The sequence below is a fragment of the Nipponia nippon genome, unplaced genomic scaffold (genome assembly GCF_047370975.1).
Source record: "Nipponia nippon isolate SJK-2023a ecotype South Korea unplaced genomic scaffold, ASM4737097v1 scaffold_38, whole genome shotgun sequence".
NCBI lineage: Eukaryota > Metazoa > Chordata > Aves > Pelecaniformes > Threskiornithidae > Nipponia > Nipponia nippon.
Window position 1 is genome coordinate 1,156,635 of NW_028262356.1, and position 26,408 is coordinate 1,183,042.

Consider the following 26,408-nt stretch of genomic DNA (forward strand, 5'->3'; position numbering starts at 1 on the left):
GAAAAGGTATGGAGGCAACTCTTTGTACCCACAACGTTCTTTGTTCCTTGGTAAGTGAGGCTTGGAAAAGCCACACGCTATTCCTGTGCCCATCGCATGACTGGTGTTCCAAGCTCATAGGCATCAACGCTCACTGTGCCCCTCTGCTCCTTTGTGGGTTTTCAGAGAACAGATTGAAACGGGAGGAGTTCACAGCCTGGCCATGGCTCAGGCCTTTCCCTCTTCCAGAGCCTGCCCCAAAACACCGCCAGTCTGGTCAAGGGGCTGAGCACACCCATCACGGACGGGCAGGATTTGCCTGGGCTGCAGGCCGCATCGATCCCCTTGCCAGGATCGGAGCAGCCCAGGCTTCACAGCCTGGTCCAGCCCCGTTGCTCTCCTTGATGTCTGCAGACCCTTGGTGACACCTCGGGGTCAGGGGTGGGTCGGAGCTGGACCCCCAGCTCGAAGCTGGACCCCTAACTTGAAGGCACCCTTGAGTGGTTCATTCGGTTAATTCAGTCTTGGCTGCTTTAGCTCTCCGTTTCTGGTTGCATTTCAGAAAACTTGGCTGTGGTTTTCCTCTTGGAAGGAAAGGGTTTTGCATACAAATATGTAAATACCTTCCAATTCTTTTCCCCTTTGCTGGCTTACCTCTCGGCAGCGCCTCCCCACGTGGCATCCGTTCAGAAGACCGAAAGTCCTGCCGCTCTTTGCAAAATGAAACCCGTGGATGTTATTTTTCATACGTGTCAGCTACCAGCAAGCTTTTACTGGTGGCTGTTTTCTGTCACCAGGCTTTGCTCTGCTGACGTTCAGCTATCACTGAAAAGCTCATCACACCGCCTAGTTTACTGAAAACGTTTTATTGTAATCAAGAAGTGACATAACAAGGCTGCAATGTATTCTGCAAATCCTTCTGCTGATCTTTTATAACTGATACCAGCTGCTTCTGCCAGGCAATTAAAAGAAAATTCAACTGGGAAAATTTTCAGGACAGAAAACTCCAGCCAAACTAATTCACGGTGGTTAAAAATCAGATGCCCCAGCAACGCCTTTCATGTGACGTGGTCACAACTCACAATTCTGTACAAAATGTTCGCTTTTTATGGCTCCGATGTAAAAATCAAACAATCCAGTGGCAGTGCAACGCAGGGTCTTTCATGTCATCATTTGCAATGCTTGAATTCGTGCACATTTTAACAAAATTTAATACAGATGACTGGGGAATTAAGTCTTTTTTCATTATCTGTCATTCTGTGTAGGGACAGATTTCACTTTTTGGTCATCTTGCTCCTTGTCTTTGCTCTTCTTCCATTTGTTCTTCTTGTCTTTGTGTTTGTGGCTCTTTTCCAATTCCCTTTCATGTCCAATGTGTTTCTTCTGCTTCTTGTGTTTCTTCTGCTTCTTGTCCTTCTTCTTCTCCTTTTTCTTCTTCTTTTTCTTGCTGTCTTGCCTCTCTCCTGACCTGGCACCGCTCCTGTGGCCTCCAGTCTGACTCTCAGAAGGGCTTTGGCTACGGCTGCGCCTAACGCTGGGACTGCTTTGCCTTGGACCTCGCCTTGCTTCAGGCCGGTCAGCTGCAGCAGGTGCTGCTGTATCCTCTTTCACCTTATCAACAGCCTTTTCCTTTGGGTCGTCACGAGTTTTCCCTGCCGCTTCCTCGCCTTTTGCAGATACATTACTCTCCCTGTCACTTTCATTGCAGTCTGGTACAAACGCAGCCTCATCAGTCTCTTGCGTTCGATCAGAAGAGAGCGGCGAGGAGCTGCTTACCTGAGGCTTAGGCTGGGCAACACTTTGATTGTTTTGTCCAGTCACCTTCTCTTTCTCATGTTTTACAGCTGGCGATTCCTCCCTCCAAGGTGCTTTAATACCGCCTGGCTCTTGCTCTTCATTGCTCTTTACTTCTGGTACGTGCTTCTCTTTCTCTTCTCCTGCATTTTGATCTAGAGGTTTGGGTTCCTCCAGCGTACGCTTGGAATCGTGAGCAGCTTTGGGATCAGACTGCTGCCGCTCAGGCGGAGGGCTGCAGCTGCTCCTTTTGGCGTCCCCAGTGCACTTTTCGCACAGCTCTGCTCCTTCGTCTCTCGGCTTACTCTTCTGGACTGACGTAGATTCTCTGTTTTGAGAAGGGGACTCTCTTCTCCTTGCTAATTCACTCTTTTCATCTCTACGCTTGGAACTAGAATAATCTCTCTCGCCATCACGGTCAGAAGTTTTGTCTTGGTTAGGAGGAAAGTCTTTAGCAGCGGATCCATGGCCAGTATCAGGCTTCTCTGAAAATCTGCCGTCTTCAGAAGATTGGGAAATACTTTTTCCATCTCCTTGCTCGGTTGCACGTTCTGAGGGGTCTTTTTCTTGCTGAACACTGCTCTTTCTCTTCTCAGAGGTGTCTTTGTCTGACAAAGAATGATCCCGGTCTTTGGTTTTTCCTTCTTCATTTGACATCGAACTTTTTGAACTTTTTGCGTCATGCTGGGAGCTTTCATAACTCACCTCTTTTCTAGTTTTCTGTCTTTCCTTCAAAGGCTCCGTCTCTTTTTCACTCTCTTTTACAGGGTTTGGTGGCTTAGCACTCGCATTTTGTATAACATTAGCAGGTTTTCCTACGGTTGCGAGCACCTGGGTAGATTGAATGTCTTCCTCTTCAGACTCAAAGTCGTCCTTATCCCACTTTGACTGAGGGACCTGGATCATCATAACGATGTCTTCCTCAGGGGCTGTGATATCATGATGATACTCCTCCATGGTCTTAATGACAGTTCGTTTTGTGTCTGGCTTTTCTTCAGTCTTTCTAACGGGGCTTCCTCCAGTAGAACTAGTGCTAAGAGGAAAAAAGCTGACATTAACCATGGGTGAGATATACGCGCCGCCATCTTTTCTAACAGTTTAGAAAACAGCTTTTGTTCCCATTCTAAATCTTCCGTATTTTTTCAAAAGATGTTCCATTAAGGGAACAGACGAGAGAAAGGATGAGTCCACTAGCTAAGACTAGGAGCAATCAGTTAATTTAGTATCTTCCTCCTCTCCATTTAGTTAACAAAGACACGAGATTATCAGATTGGGGACTGTCTGACCTGGGAATTCCTTCATGTCCTGCTTCTACCAATGCTAGATAAACTAGGTATACATTCTTGTTTCAACATCTAAGCAAGCAATTAGGGAGAGGTATACACAACCACAGTTTTATTCTCACGTCCCAGTGTTCTTCTTCAGAAAAATGTACATTTTAAAAGCTTTTTAGAATATCAAGACACGATCTTAAGTCTCCAGGGACGTCTGAAATGGTTTGAGTTTGCGCTGTCCTGCTTCTTTAGACGCTGAAATGTACGTAATAACAGCTTCACACTAGATCACTTTTCTTCTTTTCCCATGTCACACGATGGAACAGGGAAGAGAGATGTCCAAGGTAAGTGCCAAAAGAGTTGGCACTGAGCTGGAAGCAGTGTAGCTGTGTCAAGACGGCACTGTGCTCAAAGCTCAAAGCAGTACAAGATATTGGCAACCAAGCTGCTATTTCTGCAAGGTATCCTTTCATCTCATGCTGACAAAAGTAGATCATTACAGCACCTTGCAATTTTAAAAAGGCAAAATATTGCCTGGTATAGACATGTCTGTTATCCTTGCCTTTAGCAGTAAGCTGGATCTGAAGGAAGACCTAGAGGGGACTCCTCAAAGAGTCAACATATAATGAATAAGAAGGGGGGGGAAAAGTCCCCAAAGTAAGGGTCAAACACGTCCTCAATGAATTAACCTTATTAGCTGTCTGGGCAGTACAGACTGCTTGTTTTCTTTCACAAAATTGGATTTTGACCCAAGTACAGCTTAGCAGGAAAGATCACAGATTATTCACTCATTTAGCACAGATTTAGCTGTTCCTTTCATTAGTCACCATAAAGAATTTTACATTTGTTTGTGGCGGCGAGGGAGGAAAGAAAGAAAAGAAAAGAAAAGATGAGGTACCTGGTGCAATCTACCGGAGTTGCACTAGATCCATCAGCTGCCGTTACTTTGCTTCTCACTTTTCCCTTTGCTTTTTCTTGTTTAACTTTGCTGCTGTTCGGCTCAGGTTTCTCAACAGGTTCTTTTGCAGGTAGCACATTTTCTCCACTCACAACCTTTTTGCCAGTTTCTTGGTTAAGTTTAATCTTTTTGGCGGGGCTGTCAAGAAAAGCAGGTTTATCCTCTTCTGGAGTTTGCTCTCCTTTTTCACCATCAGGCTCAGTCTTCCCCTTTGGTGGTCTTTTCGATTCAGCAGCTTCGGGTTTAGAGGCCTTTAGGGAAGGCGCTTCATGTTCTGCAGCAACCTTTTCATCTACTTTTCTTTTTCTTTGCTCAGGTTTTGCATCAGAGGGGTTGCTTTTTTCAGCAGGTGTTTTTGACTTGCCCTCTCTGTTGGAGGGCTTCTCCGACTTGCTTTCTTTTCGATGGTCTTTCTTTGCCGTTTCCTCCTTGGCTGCTCTGGTTTCTGGGTGATCTTTGGTAACTTTGGGCTGAACTTTCCGTGGGGAACCAAGAGCCTTCTCAGCCTTTTGAGAGGAAGAGGTTTTAACGTTGTCTGTCTTTGGCAACTCCTCCTTCACTTTTTTCACAGCAGGTTCCATTCCAGGAGATTCTTCACGATCGGTGTCCACCTCCTCTTGGGAAGCTTTAGCTGGTTTGATTAGACTGTCTTTCTTAGGCAGAACAGCCACTTCTGCTTTCCGCTTTGTCTTGTCTATTTTTGCTTTTGCCTTCTCCTTCTCTTCTTTCTCCTTTTCAGATACCGGTTTGAAAGCAACAGAATCTGCTTCCATAGGCTCATCTCTCACAGGGGTGGCATCATCTCGGCTTGGGAGCATGAACAGGGAGTCCGTTTCAACATCTGCTGCTGGAACTGGCTCTTTGGCTTTCCTCGCACCTTCTAACAACTCAGCTTTGGGAAATCCTTCGTTCTCATCCCCTTTTCTTCTCTTCTGGGGGTTTCTCTCTTTATTTCCTTGGCCATCTCCCAGTGGATGTTCCACCTCCTGCTCTTTGGATTTTGTAGCATCTCTGATGTCACGGCTCTCTCTTCCAGAAGGTTTTCCAGAGTAATTGCCAGCTCTATTACGATTTCTGTGGCTCTGCCCACCAGGATAATCCTCCCTGCGTCCCCAAGCATGTGGCAAATTCTCTCGTCTGGTCCCAGGCGGACCAAACCTATCCGGAGAAAAGTTCCCCCTGTTTACTGGAGGCGGAGGTTGAGTGCCAACAGCAAAGCTCTTGTGAAACTTTTCGTACCGTTCTCTAGAGTTCCTTTCCCATTCTCTGTCTCTTTCCTTTTCAAATGGATCTCTCAAGTCAACAGATCTGCCATAGCAAGCTTTCATATCATGTGGAGGAACTTCTCTGTATCTGTTAAAATGCTCCCTTCCTCCTTCCCCTCGAGGTACGGTCCGTTTAGTGGGAGAGTGGCCTCTAAATACTGGAGACCTTGATCGTGAACGGTATCTTCTTAACCTTGAATGGTGATAACCCCGTGACCTTGACCTAGAACGATATTTATGGCTCTTCCCTTTGCCTCTTCTTGAATACCGTGGTGATCGTGAGCAGGAACGAGAATGGGAACGACTAAAGGATCGAGAGTAGGAGCGAGAGCGGGAAGAACCTGATCTTGACTTGGAGTATGTATAATAACTTCTCGAGTAAGATGAAGCACTGTAGGGAGACTTGGACCTTAAAAAAACACAACACACAAAAAAAATGAAGTTAACTCAAAACAGTCACTCTCTCCAGTTTTTTTCCTCCCAAATTTGGTTTGGTTTTTTTTTCCTCTCCACAGGCTAATGCCAAAGCTGCTTTCAGCTGCTGACATAATGCTACTGCAAATTGAAGAACTTGATCATACGTAAAAGTTTCTGCTTACCTACTGCATTACTAACAGAGTAATGCAGTAATTCAGACTCCCGCCCAGGCGATTTTGGGGGAGGGAAAACATCAGCTACCCTGAGTTTTGTCTTCACAAGTTTTTCTTGTATTATCTTTTAAAGAACCATCTCACATTATTCCACATAGGTTCATTCCTCCTCTCAAAGTCCTTCACCAATTGCAGATTTCCTTAAAACAAGACTGATCTTTTAATTCCTAAGGAAAATTCAACCATGTCAACAAAACACTAGTGAAAGCCCCCAGTTTGCAGTCCAGCTCAAAATCTCTCTATCCACATGAGGTAAGCGAAAGAGGAAAGGAAGACAATTTCTCTCACATATCTCTCTCTTCTCAAGTGCTTTGAGGTAATGGTTACAATCAGAAGAGGGAGACGCAGAAAATCCAGCAACTACACCTATTCAGTTTCTAGCCCCTCGCGGCTGTCAGGAGGTGAAGGATGTCATTGCAGAGAAGCTTTAGGAAAAGAGACGCCTGTTCCTTCACAACTGCTGCCAAATTATAACTATCAGTCAACTGTAATCTCGGCCACATTGGAGCGAGGAACCTACATAGGAAACTCCTGTCGCTGCGGATCCCTTGACTCGTCCAATCCATCTGACGATGGAGAGGTGGAGTCGAACTCCTCCTGATTCTTCTAGACAACCCGCTTCTCCATTACGGACGTGTAAAGCAGTTACCTGGAAAACGATCGCCTACGCTCCTTTTGCATCTTCTTATATTCCATCAGTTCTTTACCAAAATCCTTTGTAAACTCATCACACTTGGACTTTTTCTTCTCCCTGTTAAAAGAAGTTTGACCTTGATTACAGTGATAGTTTGACCTTGATTACAAAAAGACATCAAGAAACAAACCCTGGCCGACAGCAGAAAATGTATACTGCATGCAAATTGAAAAAGTGAACATCCTAGTTAAGCAAAGCCAGTTTCGAATGCCTAGAAGTTTCAGGGAAAGCTTTAGAATGACATTTGTCTGGGTTTAGTTCTGCATGGTTAGCACCTGCAATGAAAAAGAATATGGCAAAAAACACTAGGTCATTTTTGCTTATGTCAGATGCACTTTAGTGTAAGTGCAGCCCGATATACTATCGAAAGAGATACAAAAATGAAAACCAACGCAACTTCATTGAGCCAAATACTTACTCCTCTTTAGGTCTCTGTTGTTCTCTGTCAAACTCCTCCCTAGGTAAAGGAGGTGCTTGTGTCGTTGGGATGGTATTTGAAGGAGCCGTTGGTCCTGCTGTTGGTACCCAAGCTGGCGACCTGTTGGCAGGAGCTGGGGGATATCCTGGAGGGGGGGCAGGGCACCCAGCAGCTGGAGGCTGACCAGGGGGAAACTGAGGAGGCAACTGGGGGGGTGGTGCCCACGGTGGGAGAGGAAGGGCATGGGGTGGTGGAGGATGCAAGGGAGGTGGAGGCACAGGCACAAAGATGGCTATTGATGGTGGGAGTGCTGGGGCCTGAGTCCTTTGGGTACGTTCGCTAGGCGGGCGTCCTCGAGTTGAACTTCTAAAGAAACCCAAAAACATGTGTCACTCTTTGTTACACTCGGCCCCAATTTTAAAGAGGAAAGCGAAGGAAGCGGGAGCACGGTGGCGAGCGCTTCTTGTTCTCAACTTAAGCCTTTCTCTCCCTGCTCTCTGTTCATTTGAGACTGCCCTCATTTCTTGATCCTCACACTCGCCTTCCACATCCCCAGCCCCAACGCTTCCCTCACTCTTCTCTCCTTAGACTCAGCCTTGCGACTGCGGATGGAGGCTGCCCATGCTTAAAAGAGACTCCCATCTCCCCTGGGCCAAGCGCCCACCGCTCCTCTGCCACTCCTTGATATGGTCAATACTTCACACTTCTGATCTTCAAAGCACTGCACAAATATGAACTCATCTTCTCTCCAACTTCTTTTAACTTTTTCCACATAAGCCTCCTATGTTGTTGCCTCATGAGGATGTGTTTGGCCTGCTTTTGTCCCTGAATCGTTAGTTTCTTGCTTACTGAATTTGAGATTGTAGACAATCTGTGGGAGGGATCCTGGGTTTTGCTTTTATTTATCTTTAAGGTATTATGAACACAATGCCCCCTTACAATCTATCTATAACAAATGTGTACCAAAAGGAAGGACTAACTTGACACTGCACTAATAGAGAAAGCAGACTCCTCTCTCTCTCCAACTGAGAGAAAGCAGCTTGGCTATTTGAGAGGACTAAATTGAAGACATTCAAAATTGTCATAAATAACACAAAACAGCGTTGACTTTTCCAATAATTTGCGCAATCAGTATCAACTAGGTTGGTAAAAAAGAAGGTTGGAGGCGGATTTCTATGGGGAAATCAATTTCTCCAGCCCTATTCAGCCAGGGATCAAAAGGGTGGCTTTCCACCTCACCCTTTAATCCTATTTCATTTTTATAGGTAATTATGGTTTCCTCACAAAGTGTTCATTTTCCAGAGTCCTCTTCTCAATCATCTGCTGGAGTTTTCTTTTAAATACTCTTACTGCAAGCACAGATCCCCTTTGTTAAAGCCAATTCAAATGAAGCCATTTACAAATGAATTACCACTTGGATTCTCCACAACTATCTGTGCACACTTATTCCATTAGAAATCAGCTGTTGTATAACTTAGGTGTTATGGCCTCGTTTAACAGGTTACAATTCGGAATATGTGGAATTTCTGTGGCATACTTACCGCTCCCAGCCTGGTCTGCCAGCTGCTGAGCGAACTGGGCTGGCTCTCCTGGGATGACCTTTTGGTGTGGAGAGAGGAAAAAGAAAAAAACCCCATTCAGTTGATCTGAAGATAAGTTTTGAAAAGAAAGTCTCAAGTTCTAGTTGCTTACCAGTTGTGTGTATTGAGGGTCCTTGGGGGCCCAGAAGACTTGGTAACGCCAGTTGTCTTACTCCAGGAACCCGACAGCCCTTGTGAAGAAATGCAAACAGTTGGAAAAGAAGCTCTGCTAAAACACAAGCAGCACTGCACATGTTGAAATAAAATTTACCTTCTCTTCCACCAAACTGCTGATTGACTGAAAGGAAGATTTAGAAAGCCCAGCAGCACTCACCAGCGCAGCAGGAGGTAGAACGGTATCGGCATCACTACAAAAAAACCCAAATTTTTATTATTCAAACGCTGTTTTGAAGTGCTACTTGAAATACAAAGTCCAAAGTGAGAAAAGGCTGACTGTTGTAAATGGGGAAAAAAAAAGAAAAACTAATCTTCTCCAGGTTTCCAAATGGGAAGTTGGCCGATTCCAAATGAAGCACTGACGAGAAGGCTGTTTGGACTAGTGGCATTTAAGGAGAAATAGAACAGAAGAGACTAGACTATTTCAGTTGGAAGGGACCCACAACGATCACCTGCTCTGACTGCCTGACCAAGTCAGGGCTGGCCAAGTTAAAGCATGGTATTAAGGGCATTGTCCAAATCCCTCTCCAACACTGACAGGCTTGGGGCATCGACCACCTCTCCAGGAAGCCCGTTCCAGGGTTTGAACAACCTCTCGGTAAAGAAAGGCTTCCTCATGTCCAGTCTAAGGCTCCCCGGCGCAGCTTGGAACCATTCCCACACGTCCTATCACTGGGTCCCACCGAGAAGAGATCAGCACCTCCCTCGCCACGTCCCCTCCGCAGCAAGCTGCAGAGAGCAATGAGGTGGCCCCTCCGCCTCCTCTTCTCCAAACTGGACAAACCCAGAGTCCTCAGCCGCTCCTCAGAGGACATTCCTCCCAGCCCTTTCACCAGCTCTCTTGCCCTCCTCTGGACGCACTCAAGGACCTTCACCTCCTTCTTCAATTCTGGGGCCCAGAACTGCACACCGTGTTCAAGGGGAGGCCGCACCAGCGCTGAATACAGCAGGATAATGACCTCTTCTCACTGGCTGCTTCTCCTGCCTTTGATGCATCCCAGGATGCAGTTTGCCCTCTTGGCTGCCAGGGCTCACTGGAAAAATAGTTTAGTAAGCTGGCTGCACATGAAAGGATTGGCGTACGTATAGCCCAGACACTGACTCTCAGTCGTGGAAGATGCGAGAACTGAAATTCTCTTGGGAAACGTTTATGTGCTGGCTCAGAGGCTGCCTTAGAGGTTCTTTTGACTTGGGACCTTTGTAGTCACTGCTACAGCTGCGCCTGACAGTCTTCTGGACAGAGTGGCTATTTGCATTCCAGGCACAACATTGAAAGGACAGAAGCCCTCAACAACAGTACAGATTTTCCATGTCCTTTCAGACCACTTCACTGGCTTGCCAACTTAGACTTTGTTGGTAAATGTTTGTAAAGACTTCACATTTACACCGTTTCAAATTATTATTATCCAAATCTGCCTGCGGCGCTGACTACACGGCATTACTGCGAATGACTCTGGCTTATAATACTGATGACAGAAATACTGTAGAAAAAAATAATGCCAAAACACCTGGTCAGTTTTACCTCTCCTTGGGCTTTTTCACTTTGCACGAAATGATTATTTCCTCAGTCCTAAAGAGAAATGAATGCACTCCAGAAGCTTTGACATAACCCAATGGTTACTTTAGGAATTGCTAGCCACTTAAACTCCAAGGGCTCCTGGGGAACAAAAGTGCCTCTTTCAGGGGCAACGCGTACTGAATGACTGATAAGAGAACCAAGCAAAAATACTTCTGAGAAAATTCTTGCATGAGCCACGCTTCCAAATTATTAAAGTGTCCTCATTCAAAGTAAAAACCAAACCCAGAACTTCCACAGTTCTCTGGAACTGTCACTAATGACATAGAAATCGCTAGCTGAGAAGCTCAAGTAACTTCAGCATCTTGGTGTCTTTTATAGTCGTGCTGATCTACAGATTTCCTTACCAAAAAGGTCCACCTGGCTTTTCAGCACGGAGAGAGAGGGACACTGCTGGAGGGAGATCAGAGACAAGGACAGAAGGCGGATTTCCTGGCAGCCCAGCTGCCCCAGATGACTGACCAGGGGCCAACGATGACAAAGCACCAACAGAATGAGAAGCCAGAGAAGCCAATGGACTCAGGAGTGGCTCCCGCTGGCTGGAAATTGTTGGCCAGAGCAGAGGCTGCAGGTTGCAAGCTGTTGTTTACCTCAGGAGTGGTGGTGGAGGTGGAGGCGGTGGCGGCTGCTGCTGCTGCTGCTGCTGCTGAATCTGCTTATGGAGCCCTTTTGTGTAGCCAGTCCCATTTCTGAAGTTGTTCACAGCCTAGAGGCAGGAAAGCATTTACAAAAAGTTAATAAGAAACTTCAGTAGACAGACGAACAAAAGCCTGCACAGAGTAAAATTCCTTGGGTATTCCTGTAAATGCTATCAGTCCTAAAAGAAAGCAACATCCAGATGTCTGAACACATCCCATTGAACACTGACATTCATGACTGGCAACTCAGAGTAGCTGTAGTTAAAGTACTCCAGGGTTAGCCCTGAATGTGAAAGTGAGACAAGCCTGTTAAACACAAGGGTGACCTGAATTTGCCGGATTGTCTCTAAAGAGTTGTAAGCTTCTGTCACAACAGGTAACGTACTTGAAAAGTAAATTGAGCCTTACTCCATTTAGCCTTGCTTAAGGAGAGGTAAATGAATATCTTCTTCCCTTTCAGCTTTTGAAAAATAGACTTTTTCTTACCAACAGTTTACGTAAAAGTCATCGTGTTACCTGACGTAGGAACTTGTTGGCGTCTAAAGCGTCAGGAGAAACGTCTGTTTGATGACATGTGGGGCACCTGTGTTCCTCAGAGTCCAGTAACGCTGTTCTAATACCTGTGAATCATCAGAATCATCAAAACAGCTTTTAGCCAACCTAAGGAGTATTTTGGGGGTCTAATCAATTATAAACACAAGGGTGTGGTTAATGGGTGAATATGGTCTTGAATTGAGAGCATGGAGCTATAAATGTTCAACAGTGTAAAAAATTTCCAATATGCAGCCAGTAACTATACAGTTTGATACTGCACTCTTGTAACACCTGAAGAGGTAGAGGAGGCTGGGCCTTGATGTTCCGACTGATCTTCTTTCCCCTGGCTAGTGCAGTGAGAAGTCACTAACCTCAAGGCTAATGAAGAAAACACATTTCAACACATTAGGAGGTTTGAGTTCTGAAGGTTTTAGCCAGCTCTCCCGTGGAGAAGAAGGCGGATTCAATGCCTGACTATCCGTTTGTTGCAGACCACACCAAATCACCAGAGCTGGCTATAAAATTCTGTAGGAGAGAAAGGGCTGTGGACAAACTAAATGCAGTCAATATCTAATTCTGGGATCACCTGCACAATTACGCACTCTTCTCAGACTCGTCCTTCCGTATGGTGCTGCTTTGGGCTGGGACAGAGTTAATTTTCTTGATAGTAGCTAGTGGGGGGCTATGGTTTGGATTTGTGCTGGAAACAGGGTTGGTAACACAGGGATGTTTTCCTTATTGCTGAGCAGCGCTTACACAGAGTCAAGGCCTTTTCTGCTTCTCACACCGCCCCACCAGCGAGGAGGCTGGGGGGGCACAAGAAGTGGGAAGGAGACACAGACGGGACAGCTGACCCCAGCTGAGCCAAGGGCTGTCCCACACCATACAGCGTCATGCTCAGCATATAGAGCTGGGGGAAGAAGAAGGAAGGGGGATGTTGGGAGTGATGGCGTTTGTCTTCCCAGGTAACGGTTACGTGTGATGGAGCCCTGCTTTCCTGGGGATGGCTGAACACCTCCCTGCCCATGGGAAGGAGGGAATGAATTCCTTGTGTTGCTTTGCTTGTGTGCGTGGCTTTTGCTTTACCTGGTAAACTGTCTTTATCTCAACCCACCAGCTTTCTCACTTTTACCCTTCCGATTCTCTCCCCATCCCACTGCGGGGGAGTGAGCGAGCGGCTGGGTGGTGCTTAGTTGCCGGCTGGAGTTAAACCACGACACGCGTGTAAAGAGATTTAACGAGCTACATAAAAAGGGGAAAAAGCTTTCTGCCTTTTCTTTTTCCTTAATACAAGGAGAGTCCTTTCCTAGTCAGGCTATACTTCAGTCTTAAATCGAACTGGTAACAAAGTAATGCCCTTATCTCCTATTTCTGCTTTCAGAAGATCAGATTTGATGTTGGGGATTAACAAACATGGGAGTAACACTTACATTCGTCACAGTAGCTGTTTCTACAGCAGGGAATGACAACCGCATCAGTCATTGTGTCTTTACAAAGGAGACACAGCAGCTCCTCGGGAACGGGATCATGGGAGGAGGAGGGGGCGGACGGCTCCTCGGGTAAAAAGGGCGGCTTTTCCTTCTTCCCTCTGGCATAAGCTTCCCTGGAGGGGGGTGGGGAAGGAAAAAGAAAAAAGTGAAAGACGACGAAAGGAAAACTTTTCCAAGCGTAGCATTTTATCAAAGGAAGAGAAGAGGTGGAATTCTCCTCGCTCCACACTAGCCTTCTAAGACGTAGGCATCTCGTTTACACTGCTTTTCTATAGGCACAACACCAGAAGAGGAAGCGGGGAACAATTTTCCTTCTGCAGAACTCTCCCACTCATTGGATCAACTAAGAAAGTAGCTCAAATGAAATGAATCCCACCTCTCCTTTGCCAGCGGGTGAAGGTAAATTGCAGGCTCAGGATGAAGTGAGTCTCCGAGTAACTACATTTTATAAATAAGGGCAGCCTGTGTTACAGCTTCTACAAAAGGAGATCCACGACAGAAAACCAGAAGTGCTACCAAGTGCATTTCATAACAGCCCCTCTTGTCAGCCCACGGCAGGATTTTCTGAGTTTATAGCAACAGGGAAACTTCAGCCTGTTTCACACGTGAGCTTGGATAAAAGCCAGAGGGGGAGGAAATCTCAGTGCAACGGCGATGGGTTCCATTTTGCAAGAAGCCTTTGAAAGATAAACCAGCAGCAAAACGAGCTTTCAGAGAGAACAACTCCCACTGTCAACACTACTGCAATATTTTGCAGAAATACAGATTCTTAGCACAGCACAAGTTTAACCAGCTTCCAGGGCCATGAGCAGTAGGGCCACCCTGTCTTAATCTTAGAAAGTATCACAGATTTTAAGGTTCGGATACAACGACAATGCTTCCTCCCCCGCAATTACAGAGGCTGGCCGATTTGGTTGCGTGGCCACTCAGACATTTACACACAGCTTCTCTCGTTCGCTTTTTGGTCAGTCCAATGAATTCCCTACTTACGCATTAATAGCTGGTACTGCATACGTCCCAGTGTTGGTTAGCAGAGCACCCTTTGTATTGGGATCTTCCACCTCTATCAGGAAACTCCGTGGAATTCCCGTGCTCCTTTTCATTCTGGGAAGAGACTCACCATTTTTGCCCTGTTAAGAAAAGAAAGGCAAACATAGCTCATCGTAAGACCCACACTTAAAATGACATTTCCGTCATTATTCTAAGCAGCAAAAGCCTTTAATCCTCTCCTTTTACTTAACATAGGGTTGCTTGACTAAAATACTTATTCTCCTAAATGAATATAGCCAGGGTGTTCCAAGGCTTGAGCAGTGTTTTGAACGCCGTCGACACTCTTGGGCTTAACTTCAGGTTCCTTAAGGGTGAAATATCCCTTAGCCCGCCCTCCACTCAGAAGACATACAAACCCGCTCCTCCTCCAAAGCGCAATTCCCAGGGCGAGCTCAGTTCAGTGCTCTGGGCCAGGCACTGGGGAACTTATATTCACCACCTGTATACGAAGGTTCAGTTCATACCTCATGCATATACAGCCAGGGACCAATGTTAAATGGCATGCATACTCACCCAGAGGCTTGTGACATTAAAACAGGCAAATATTCAACAGGTGGGGTCAACAGAAACAGCTTGGGTTTATACGAAATACTAAAAACTGTGAACTGTCCTTCAAAAGAGTTAAACCCAGAAACATTTCCAATGATATGGGAATATATAGAAATATGCATGAAAGTTCACAGAGAAAGATCTATGGACATATTTAATGCCGCCGACCTGGAAAAAATAAGATTTTACATTTACAACTCCAGGTTTCCCTTGAATTTTGAAGGGCTTTGCAACATTGCCGTACAACCTCTATATTTCACCCCAAGAGAAACAATTCTGAAGATGAGCAGTCACGTAGTTGTTAGGGAACTGCCAAGGTAAAAAAATTAAACCCCAAGGAACACCAGAAGTCCCCCTCAATCTTACCCCATTGGTTGGGCAGTTCTTTATATAGTGGCCAGCTTGTCCGCAACGGAAGCACGTATATGATGGTGGAGGCAGACCCAAGGGTTTCTTCATGTAACTAAAAGGTTTTTGGGAAAAAAAGAAGAAGGTATGCGTGTGTCTCTCTTGTTAAAACAAACATCTCTACCATTTTTCCATAGTCTTCAAAGAACAGATTGGACGTTATCAACACTTACTTGACTGGATGATACTCATGGCAGGACTGGGTCATCATAGCCCTGATTTTATCTTCTTCAGAAGCATTGGCCTCCGCCAGATTGGCAGTCTGTTCAACAGGCAATTATTGGACACACACATTAGAAACACATTTCAGCCCACACGGCCAAAGACAACACCACTCCCCCGGTCCTGCAAAGAGCAGCACAACGCGGGCTGAGGTTGCATGAAAACAGCCGCTGATAGAAAACAGAGCCGTGCTGAAGATGCTCTGGGGAGTCCTTACGCCACTGCAGGGGGTTTCTGGGCCTGCAAACCTACTTGAAAAGAGCCTTCTTGGGCACTCCAAACCTTGGCCTCGCTTTGTACCTTACCTAAAGACTCCTGGAACCAGTCCAATGTGCTTCCAAGCGGACTGCAGCTCTGCGCAGGAAAAATTACACTCTCCAGAACTTTTAAACTGATTTTTAAGCCCCAGACTATTGGAAGCAGAAGACAGCCACTGGACATTTCATTGAGAAAGATGCAGGCAAGTACCATTATTTACATTTCGCAGCAGTAAAAGGACACACAAGAGTCGGGGAAGCTGGTTTTGCTGGCTGAAATTCAGCTTCAGACACAGAAGCATTAAAAGGAATCAAGGTTTTTATAATCCCTCAGCAAGACAAAAGATTCCTGTCAGTGGAAATTTGACCACGATGTGCTGTAGGCAGTCCCAGCTGCACGTGTCCCCCCGCTAACCTCTTCATATTCAGTGATTTAACTGCAGCAAGCAAAACCTGCAGGTTTTTTCCAGTTGACTGTGTCCTTTTAACACACAAATCATAATATAAACCTTATCCAGAATTACTGAAGGCAGCTGATTTTTATGAAGTCGTGTTTGCTCAGATGTTTTTATTACACACCAGTCCAGACACAAGCAGGGCCTGAGGGAGTGACTGGAAATGATCTGGACCTTCAAGCACCGATCATGCAGATCAACCACTCCTGCTTTTCTTTTTAGATGCATTCGCTCCCAAAAGCAACCAACCCCGTTCAACCTTCTATTAAATGCTTGTTTCATATACACAGTGTTTTCTCAACAGTAACATAATGCAGATCGACATCTATGAAATCATTAACATTTGCAGAAAACTTTACAGATACTCGACTCGTTTGTTTGAACCCAAACAGTTTGCAAAACACACCCAAAACCCACAAAACGTTACCAGGAACAGACCAAAATTCAAATAGAGCATGTCATACATAGGAATAATAAAACAGAAACCTGCTAACACATTGCCTCCATGCTAAGCCAGTCTGCGCTGAAGAGGTCAGAGCAAGCAACAGTTTTGAGCTGCTTTATGCTATGTTCCTGTCTTTTTCTGAAATACTTAAATTTTCTCCAAAGCTTCAATGTGTGCCCTACTTGGACAGGTTTTCCCATTTCAGAGTAAAACTTCACAGGAGTTACAGAACCAAGGACACGTTCAGAGACAGCACCAATGGAGACCAATTTCTTTTGGTGGCTGCCTTCCAAACAAATTTATCTTTTTCCCCCCAATGTACACAATTTAATTTCTGCAGTAAGAGAGGGAAGAAGTGACCCGTGGGAAGAGATTTCTCTTTCTCGGCAATGAACTCCAGCCTGTATTTTCAGAAGAAAGAACCAGCTCCTCTGCATTAAGCCCTGCCTTCTCTGATCTTTCTAACTTTGAAGACTAGGAATTCAATTGGCTAGCACTACGCCTGTCCCAAAGGGCCATCACTAGTGCTTTCCCCGACAAAGTTACACCTGCTTGAGCAAAACCACCAAGCAGTTCCATAGCAACACAGGGCATTACAACCGGTTCAGAAGGGCCCATCTGCTAATACGCCACACATGCGCATTGGCATATTCCTCTCGACAGTTAGGTACATTGACGCAATTTACACAGTCTGCATTCAAACAGATTCGATTGTGCTGTCCACTGTATAGATGCTGCAATTGATGAAATTGTGCAGCGTTCACAGAATGCATCTAGAACTAGAAGGACTAGAAAGTCAGAAATAGCCATGCAATTGTCCGTGTTCCAGAAACGCTTCTGTTTTGGCTGTTGCAAACCCCCTTGAAAGGGCCATAACTTACAGTCAATTCAATTCTTCTGTAACAAGTGTGTTAGTCTCCAACGCAAAATTAACAAAACATATGAAAAACGGTAAACGGACTCCGAAGCGCTGCTTCTTTGTGTCTTGCAGATGAGTAATACTGCAGCATTATGTTGAGGCTGAGAAGGTACTCCCCTTCGATCTTCCCAAACGGGCAACTCCTCTTTACAGGAGAGTACCAAAATAGACACACATTGTAAAGTTCAAATAAATACTTTAAATTACTAAAAATTCAATTGAAGTTTTGTTCACATTCCAACCGTCATCCAGCTATAGATCACGGTAGAAGATTTAAAAATACGAAGCTAACACTTCTTTTTTTAAGGATTTGACAAGAATATGTACCTACCTTAGCAAGCTGGCCCAGAGAAATAGGTGCAGAAGAGTCGTCAATCTGTTCACAAAAAATGAAACACAGATTCAAGTTCTACAGTCAAAACACAGCAATAGTTAACCTCTGCTGTAGCCTGAGAGCCTGCGCTATGTCCTCTGAGTGTCACTCAAAGAGGCATTTCTAACCTAGTCTCATTTGTATCTGCTCAACACAAAGTCCAAGCCTATGACAGCTTCAGAGTGCCTATGTGGTTGATGAGAAGAAACTAAAAGAACCAAACCCGCTTGCGATCAACTCATTGCTCCAGAATATCTCAGAGAAGGACCCCTGTCCAAAGTTCACCACTGCTTCAAAGTTGAACGGGTAAGGAAGCTGTCACTTTTCAGCTCAAAAGGATGCAAAAAAATACTTGAGTTTAGTTGAGAAGGAAGCCTCACTACAGGAGACTTCTTTTCAGTGTAGTTTGTAAATTAAGCAGTGAACGTCTCATCATGTAGAAATGCACACGGTTTGGGTTTATGAACACAGTACAGTTGCCCGTCAAAAGAAAGCACAGGCGTATCAGCCCTGAAACATCAACTCTGCCCCTCCTGTCCATCACTTTAAAAATATTCACCATACCCCACCAAACCCAAAGAAGAACACCAATCCAAAACATCGGCCATACAAGGAACCACCACTTTGCCTAGACAAAAATAAACTGCTCCAATTATTGAAATAAAGCTGTTGACCATTACAGAGTAGCCTATGAAAACGGAGAAAAACCGTTTTTTGTGTTGCATTAGACCACAGGCCATAGGATCCAAATTAGTTTGGGAAGCGTGAGAATTTAATATGATTCTCCTTGCTATCAGGCCAAAACCAATTTTTAAGGATGATGAAAACATGGATTCAGAGCACAACCCTGTACATTTTCTCTCCATTGCAACCACGCTCCTCCCTCCCAGCTACCTACTGGAACAGCTTGCAGCAATGAACTTCTCAGGCCACTAGTTCGTAAAAAGGGTCCCTCTTTTCTTGGTCCTTTTCCCCTGTATTGAATTATATGATGCCACAAGCCACAGTCTAGCTGACACTAGGAAAACCTTATTAGAAAGACACCTGAAGCACTGCTCATTATGTCCTAAGTTCTTCAAAAGCGTAGAATAAAATTTCACAACGTAAACTGAACAGCTCTCCTCAAGAGGTCACTAAACGGATCAGAGGAGAGATTAAAACCCTTCCTTGGAAAAAGCTCTTGTCCTTTGTTACCTAATGCAGTGCAAGAATTCAAGGGAGCAGTTTTAGCAGACTGAGGAAAAAATATCAACACGCAGGAGATGATTCCTCACTCCAGTTAATCATTCCTTCTCCGTACGTTTAGGAAAGCACATACAACATTACTGTCTGACCAACTCAAAAGTCCTTGAAAACGTGCCTTTGGAGAGGAACACCAGATCTGGAAAAAAAGACCTTCTTTCCATTGCAAGTCTGACCAGAAGATTCAACTTGCCTTCTTTTCAGAACAGTTTGTACCTAGTTAGGGGAAAAAGGAGGTCTGATCAAGCATTTTGAAGCTTCACGCTCCATGTGCCACTCTTTTTCACATGTGGAGAAACAGGCCTATGTTCTCTCCTGGCAGGCGCAACCCCTATCCTTTTGCCTTTCTTCAGAAGCAAACAAGAAATTAGGAAAGCTCTCGACTGGAGCCTGGCATTAAACAGTCTAGTATTGACCAGGAACTGAAGCACAACAGTTCATAAACTATTCATTACTTCTTGTGTTGTTTGAGGAAGCAGTTATTATACGGCCTGCAGGCAACAGACCCATTTCTTAAAAGAGCTGATAGCACTCCTTCCTACTAAACAGTTATCCAAAGCAGCAAAGAAGAGAATGAATGCATTATTTAGTACGTTTGCCCAACGGCCATCTTCCAATGATCCGACATTCCTGTGTCTTTTTTTCTTCTTGACATTGCTACTGAAGGAGTTCCTGCCAGTCCCTCCAATCAAAGAAACAACATCTCCATGAAACTTGTCTACAACCCTAAGATTACAGGCTTGCAGAAGAATTGGGGAAAAAACCAAACCAAACCAAACCAAACCAAACCAAACCAAACAAACCCCAAACCCCCAAATCAACAGACCAGGTATTAACTCCCATTTCAAACAGAAGACTCAACGGAAACTAACACAAAGCAAGTGGGAAAGGGGACAGAAAAGAGGAGGCAAAGACTAATCTCACTGGTGGATCGCTACAGTGAAATTACAGGGCTTTCCTAAAACCACCCCGAGAGCTTGGCCAAACTAAAAATTCAGCCAGGAAGGATCACAGTTGTGCCTGACGGTGCTAAAACAACGGCCATGGCTCTCTGCATTTCTGCAGCCTCGAAGGACAAACACCAACTAGAGATCCTTGCCGTTCCTGAAAGAGTAATCGAAGTCAAAAAGGATCCACTTGCTTGCTTTGGGCCTAGTAACAGTAGGGCAGCAGCACAAATGTGGAAGTGGAGAATGACAGCTAACATAAGACAAGACAAGGAAGAAATATTCAAAGTGTAAGCTCTTTTGCATCCTTTTTAAAAAAACCTTAACTCATTTCAATTTTGCTGCTTTACTCTTCAACAACAATTGGCAAGCTTCCCAGTGCTTTATTCCCGAAAGAAACAAAAAGCACACCACACGCTGTACAAACATACATCTTGCCAGCTCTAGGCAGCCAGCTGTAGAACACGGCACCACCTTCAGTTGTGCAAACCCTGAACCTACATGATCTAAAAACGATCACACGTCCTCTGTACAACACAAAGTCATCCAGGAAACGTTCTAGCAGACTCAGTACGAAATACAATGCATTACTGGGCACAAACACCAACGTTCACATCAGAGCTGTGCAAATAATGGCATGACTCAGTTTTTACTATGCCCGATCCAAGACATTGTATTTACAACATATGCTATGTTTTACTGGAAAAGATATTAAGTTAATGTTTGGAAAACTACTACAAAGCTGCATTGTTTAGAATTAAGGGCAGCGTGTAGAAAAAAGTGTGAGATTGTGTTTTACGTACCGCTCTTGATGGGCCACTCGCTGGCTCAGTTCGACTTCTTCTAGAAGAAGAAATAAAGGTGATCAGAACTTCAAAGAAAGCACTTGTACCCAACGTCAAGTACTGAAAACAGATTATAAAACCTGACTATCTAAACATTATGTCCCGATACTCTCGTGAATGTGGAAATTTATTCATATACACAAACTGTTCTCCCTTGGTACATGCAGTGCAACTAAAAAAAAACAAACCCAAAATCACATTTCTACTTGGTCACAAATTACTCTTAGGCTTACAGCTATAGAACACAGCAGTGCAAGAGCGAGTCCTCAGGTGTTTTGTCTCTGCTATGGAAGTATCAAAAATACCAAGTCTGTCCTACAGGTCTGTCTTCTTCCATAATCAGCCATCAAAACACAAAGGTCACTTGAGCCAATCTGTGTGCCCCCAGCGTTACAAATAGGCACCAGATACAGCACTTTAGTTTCCAAGAAAGAACAGGGACAGTCTAGACACTTTGAAGTGCAAGTGCACTTATGTTAAAAAAATCAGCCAGCTGACAAAGAAATACCAAAACTGTCAGCAGCAGAGGCTTTAGAACAGGGTTTCTTTGTGGAAGCCCAAGCCCTGTGCTCAGATATCTACCAGATTTAGCTAGGAAAGTGCCAAAATATTAACCGTGCTATGTATGCTATATTGACGAAAAATAGTAATAGAAATGTCACCTGAAAGCAGTCCCTAGGGCTTTGTGCGATTTAGGAGTCCTGCAACCAAAGAAAAAGGTCTTAATTGCCAGAACTTGCTTTAAGATAATTCTGAAAACGCTACAATAGTTTAGGAAATATTTATTACATTGGAAAACTTGCTGAGATTCCACACGCTCATTGATCTGTACCTGCATGCTACTCATCATGGATCAGACATGCAACCGCTGATAGCGTTAGCAAACAATTCATACATCCTCCAAAGTGTCCCATGAGCAGAGGCAATTCAAAGGCTGCTGTGGAATTTCAGTACAAATAGAAAGTGCCGTTCTTTCCTCATCCCCACATGCAGGCATTTATTTGATCTTTGATGCTAGCAGCATCTCGCCTCTCCTTTTAGGGCAGCATTACAATACCAGGAGAGGGTGCCATCCAACCCGAAACGGAGGATGCATTGACAAGACGGCGCTAAGCATACGCATTGAAATTAACCCCCAACACAAGGCCGTGTTTATAAGCACAACGCTGTGGCGTCCAGAATTACCAGGTAGCGCCTGAGAGCACTGTAACAACCGGCAGTAACATGCCCAAAGTTTACATGCAGAGCCACATAAATTCAGGGGTTTTTGCTTGCAAATGCTTCCTGGGTACCAGGATGCTGCTGTACTGTCGGTTCAGACACACTGTAACTCATCAGTCTATTTATTGAGAACCAACAGTAGAAAGACGGGGCAGAACCCCAAGCTAATAATAGCAACTAATTGTGGTGGAGAGGCGTATCTTTCAGTAGGCTGGCAAACAGGACCCTCCAAACAATGCCAGTGCAGCTAATATAGAACTGGACTGTATGAATACATACATGACAGCAATAATCCTGTAGTCGGGACTGCATTTGAATGGCTGTCATTGTAATCAATACGCCCGGTTCTCTGTCCTCCGTAAATCTTAGGAATACAGAACTAAAACCTGGGGCACCGATATCAGCTTAGAGTAAAAACAGACTTAGAAAGATAACTAGTAACATTTGGGACTGTGCTAAACTGCTTACTGAGTTTCAAGTTTGGAAAGGATTAACTATTCCTTCATCGGACTCGCCCCAAAGGCAATATACTTTAGGATATTGCTGTTTTTCTCTTGCCTGAAACGGACATTGTCTTTAGGAAACTACTAGGAATCACTTCTGAACGGAACTTCTTGTTTGCATGCTTCGCCAGCTGGCAACCCTTGGTCTGTCCTCTAGAGCTAGCACGCAAAAGCCCCAGATTTGGGGGGTAGGAAGAGCTGCCGTATCCCTCCTCCCTCCCCCCCAAATGCAAGGAAGAGTCAAACCCCGAGAAGCAGACTCTTCGGAGATGGGAACAAATTCTAAGTTTACACACAGACAATGCCTATCTGTCTTTACTATAAAAGCCATCAAAGCAAACACATACAATAAGGAATCTCTCCATGGAGAGGAAACAGGATCTACAGCTTGGCTCTCAGAAAAATCAACCCCAAGAACAAACCCAATAAAACCGTCTTAAAAGTTACCACTGGGGGAGCTTGAACCCAATGTCCCAGCAGGTCGGAAAATGTAAGTCTGCTCTGGGACAGATACCTTAAAATTGACCCCATTACAACCAAAACTAACAGCAGCTTTCACAAGAAAGATACCATCGGAATGCCTCTGTAAACTAAGAGCAATGAAAAAGTTCACACACTGAAACCCCCAACAAAGAATGCAATGCTTTATGGATGCTTACAGCACGTATGGTTTGCTGGCAGCTTTAACTCCTGCAGCAGGGATTCTTCTCACGATGACCGAGCAGTTCTTACGAATCAGGGCATTATCATCGGTGTATTCTGCAAACAACAGAAATACAGACAAAAACATGAGTCAGTTCCTAAGAAGGTGTATTAGTAGCTAATTACACAGCACTTCAGACAATCCCCTCACAGATAGCAAAGCAAAATCTCCTGTGTAACATCGCGCTTTTATCATCTCAACACACAGTACAGTTCAAGAAATGTTCAGGTCTGATAACCAAACACAAGCAGCACAAGCTTGTTCCTTTTTTTAAAATAGTTTGAATGCCAACAGCAAAATGGGCCCAAGGGGCACTAAAGGAGAGCCTGCTAATGCAGGAGGTTCTTTCCTGACCTAGCTGAAGTGGCTTTTGCTTCTCTTAGGCTCCAATCCCAGCAGCTCTTTGGAGAAAAACAAACAGCAGCAAAGTCTCACCTGCATCAACCAGATTCTAAAGCCTCACCAGCCTGCCCTGCAACAAAACAGGCGCTGCGCTAAAGCATGGAAACTCTGCGCCATTGCTTCAGTAGCCGTTAACTAAAAACGCTTCACCTACGCTGCTGGCGCTCAGGACGCACAGAACACAGAAGAGAGCCTGCCATCGCTGCCTATTTCTTGGAGCTTCATCCATCAACAGCCACACTTCTCAGCTGCTCCTTACACTGAAATGGAAACGGGGCTGGCAGGTCTAGAATGTGGATCACAGAAATGTTGGGTGGTTTCTGAGCTTGCTTTCAAAGCAGGGCAGAATGGGCTCCAACTAACGCGGTATCTCCCCTCTTCAGCTACTCATCGCGTTTGAATGAACCAAAGGAACGTGAATACTTTCCATTCACTTTTGGCAGAGCAGAGACTCCAAGGAAATTCCTTAAGAAGGCAGCCTCGGAAAGCCTCTCCAAAACAGCGTGTGCCTGAAACTACCCATGCTCTGCCTTGGCTCACACCAGCTCAGTCTGCTGAAGAGGAGGAAAGCCTTCTGACCTTTTACACAAGGCCCCAACAAAAAACCAACTGCCTGAGACACTGGGACTGAGTCAGCTTAAAATGCAAAGATCTCTCCATGAGAATGCTTTTTGTATTGCACTTCCACAAGCTGGATATGACTAAATATGTTAAAGCACTATCAGCAGCCATTCCCTGTAATCTGCCTACGGTTTTAAATAGCAAAAGCCCTTACCTTTGCAGACCGAATCAGAACCATGGTCTGAAAACCAAAGGTGCTGCATACCCAGTCAAGCTCTGTCAGGGTGGTTTGGCTCAGTGATCACATACAAAATAGGACTATTTCCCAATTTACGCTCCATGTTTCAGTGTATTAGTCCTAGAAAGGACTACCAATGACCAAACCAGAAGCTTTTCCAGAAGTCCCATAGCCTGAAACCAACCCCTAGAGCTCTTCTCCAAAGGAAAATCTCACCACTGCACAGCCCCCTGTCAAGAAAGGCCTGCCCTGGGGCCTTTTGATGGAGCAGGAGCTCCGACAGTACTGAGGCCCAGACAAAGAACGGGGAGATCATGCCAGCTGCACTTCTCGAAGCCCCAAGCTTCAAGGTTTTGACCTGCTGAACGGAGCCGTGCAGAATATTCTTCCTGGTCCAGATCACAAACCACCCGATTTCGATTTCAGAGATACGCGATAAGCAACAGCGGCTCCACAAACAGGCAGGACTTTGCTACGCCTGTGCCCAACTGAGGATTGCGGGGGTTCTGCAGAAGATTGCAAGCGGCAGCACCTCTCCTAGAAAGAGACTCTATATCTGAGGACACCAACCAATGCTTTGATTCACAAATGCTGCAAGCCTGCAGCGGTCAACTTGAACACGCACAACGGGTGTAGATAAACAGCAAGCTTTAGCTCCAACCACTATAAAGGATAGGGCTGAAGTTACACTTTCCGCGGCACACATATTAGTCTGTTTAATACATGAAACAGGAAGAGGAAAAAACCCACTAGCTCACATGTGAAAGAAAAGACTGGTGTAAGAGTGTCATAGAACTACCTGGGGAGGGGGAAGAAATTTAATGTTTTAGGAATGAAAATGTTTTACAAGTCTTTTTATTTCTGAAAAATCACAGCCCAAAGTCTTTAATCACCTGCAAACTTACCAAGATGGCAGATTACCAAACTGAAATATCATACTAAGTAATACGAAACCATGATAATCTCTGAGAACCATTCTAATGTCTGAGCACCATTAATTAGATTGAAAAGAATTTATGACTTCTCTGAGAACATTTCTTCCATATGTTCACCATAAATGTTCTGCCATAAAACTTCACTACTGCCCTGATAACACATAGTAGCAGGAGAAAACAAAAATGATTAGAAATGAATGATGAAATGATGCTCAGTACTATCTGAATGGCAATGTCTTTGGTGTGGAAAAGAAGAATCCTGTTATCGCGTCCCAGCCCGTGCCCACCACCCCCACCCACCTTCTTGGGTCTGGGCGTTGGAGATCTGCAGGTCGCAGTTGGCCGCCTTCAGCTTCTCGCGGACCATGATCTGGCGCTTCAGGTCGCTCAGGGAGATGTGGAGCCCATTGAAGGTGACTGTATCGTAGTTCAGCTTGGAAAAGAACTTATAGTGGACGCACGACATGGTCGGTGCCTGCTCCGCGACGGCGTCTGCCGCAGCAGACGGCGTCGCAGCCTCCGCGCCAGGAGAGGGCCTGCGGCAGCGCGGGGAAGGGCCCCCCGAGGGGGCCGGGGCAAGCAGCACGGGCTGAGCTCAAGGCCGCTCAGAGGCCACAGCGCTCCACCACGGCCAGGCCCCCCGGCCTCAGGCAGACTCGGCTGGTGGAGGCCGAGTGGTGCTGCAAGGCCCCGGCCCTCGCCCCTGCAACGCCCCTGCCCACAGCCCTCAGCGATCGAGATGGGCCGTGGCGGCAGCTCCCGCCCGCTCCTCCTCGCAGTCCAAGCGGGCAAGTGGATGACGGGGAGAGGCCCCCACGGCCCCGGCTCAGCCTCCGCTCTCTCTCTGCACGCAGCGCACCTCGGCCCAACCACTCACTATGGCGACTCGGGCGCCCCTAGCCAAACATTCCGCCGAGGGGTTTCCCGGCCAACAACCACAGGGGCAGCGGTCAGCGCATCACCATGCACGCACAATGGCACACCGTACCCACCGCCCCGCGTGTCACGTGGCCGCTGGTGTCCCTGCTGTCCCCCCCAGCCAGCCAGGGCAAGACAGCCTGGGGGAGATGCAGCGGCCTTTGACGGGTGGCGCTCGGCTGCCCGCG

At 45.6% G+C, this 26,408-nt stretch overlaps 1 protein-coding gene across 1 annotated transcript; it reads right to left on the reverse strand.

Annotated features, from left to right (window-relative positions):
• Positions 1-1,224: 1,224 nt before the first annotated feature.
• Positions 1,225-25,768, reverse strand: LOC148053668 (E3 ubiquitin-protein ligase RBBP6-like). Its single transcript, XM_087772904.1, is given in 18 exon segments — positions 1,225-2,806; positions 3,946-5,679; positions 6,570-6,671; positions 7,033-7,395; positions 8,574-8,631; positions 8,725-8,803; positions 8,884-8,980; positions 10,713-11,071; positions 11,520-11,623; positions 12,968-13,140; positions 14,018-14,157; positions 14,993-15,089; positions 15,208-15,296; positions 17,664-17,708; positions 20,698-20,734; positions 21,402-21,440; positions 23,123-23,222; positions 25,603-25,768. Coding segments are annotated over 18 exon segments (5,364 nt in total).
• Positions 25,769-26,408: the final 640 nt, after the last annotated feature.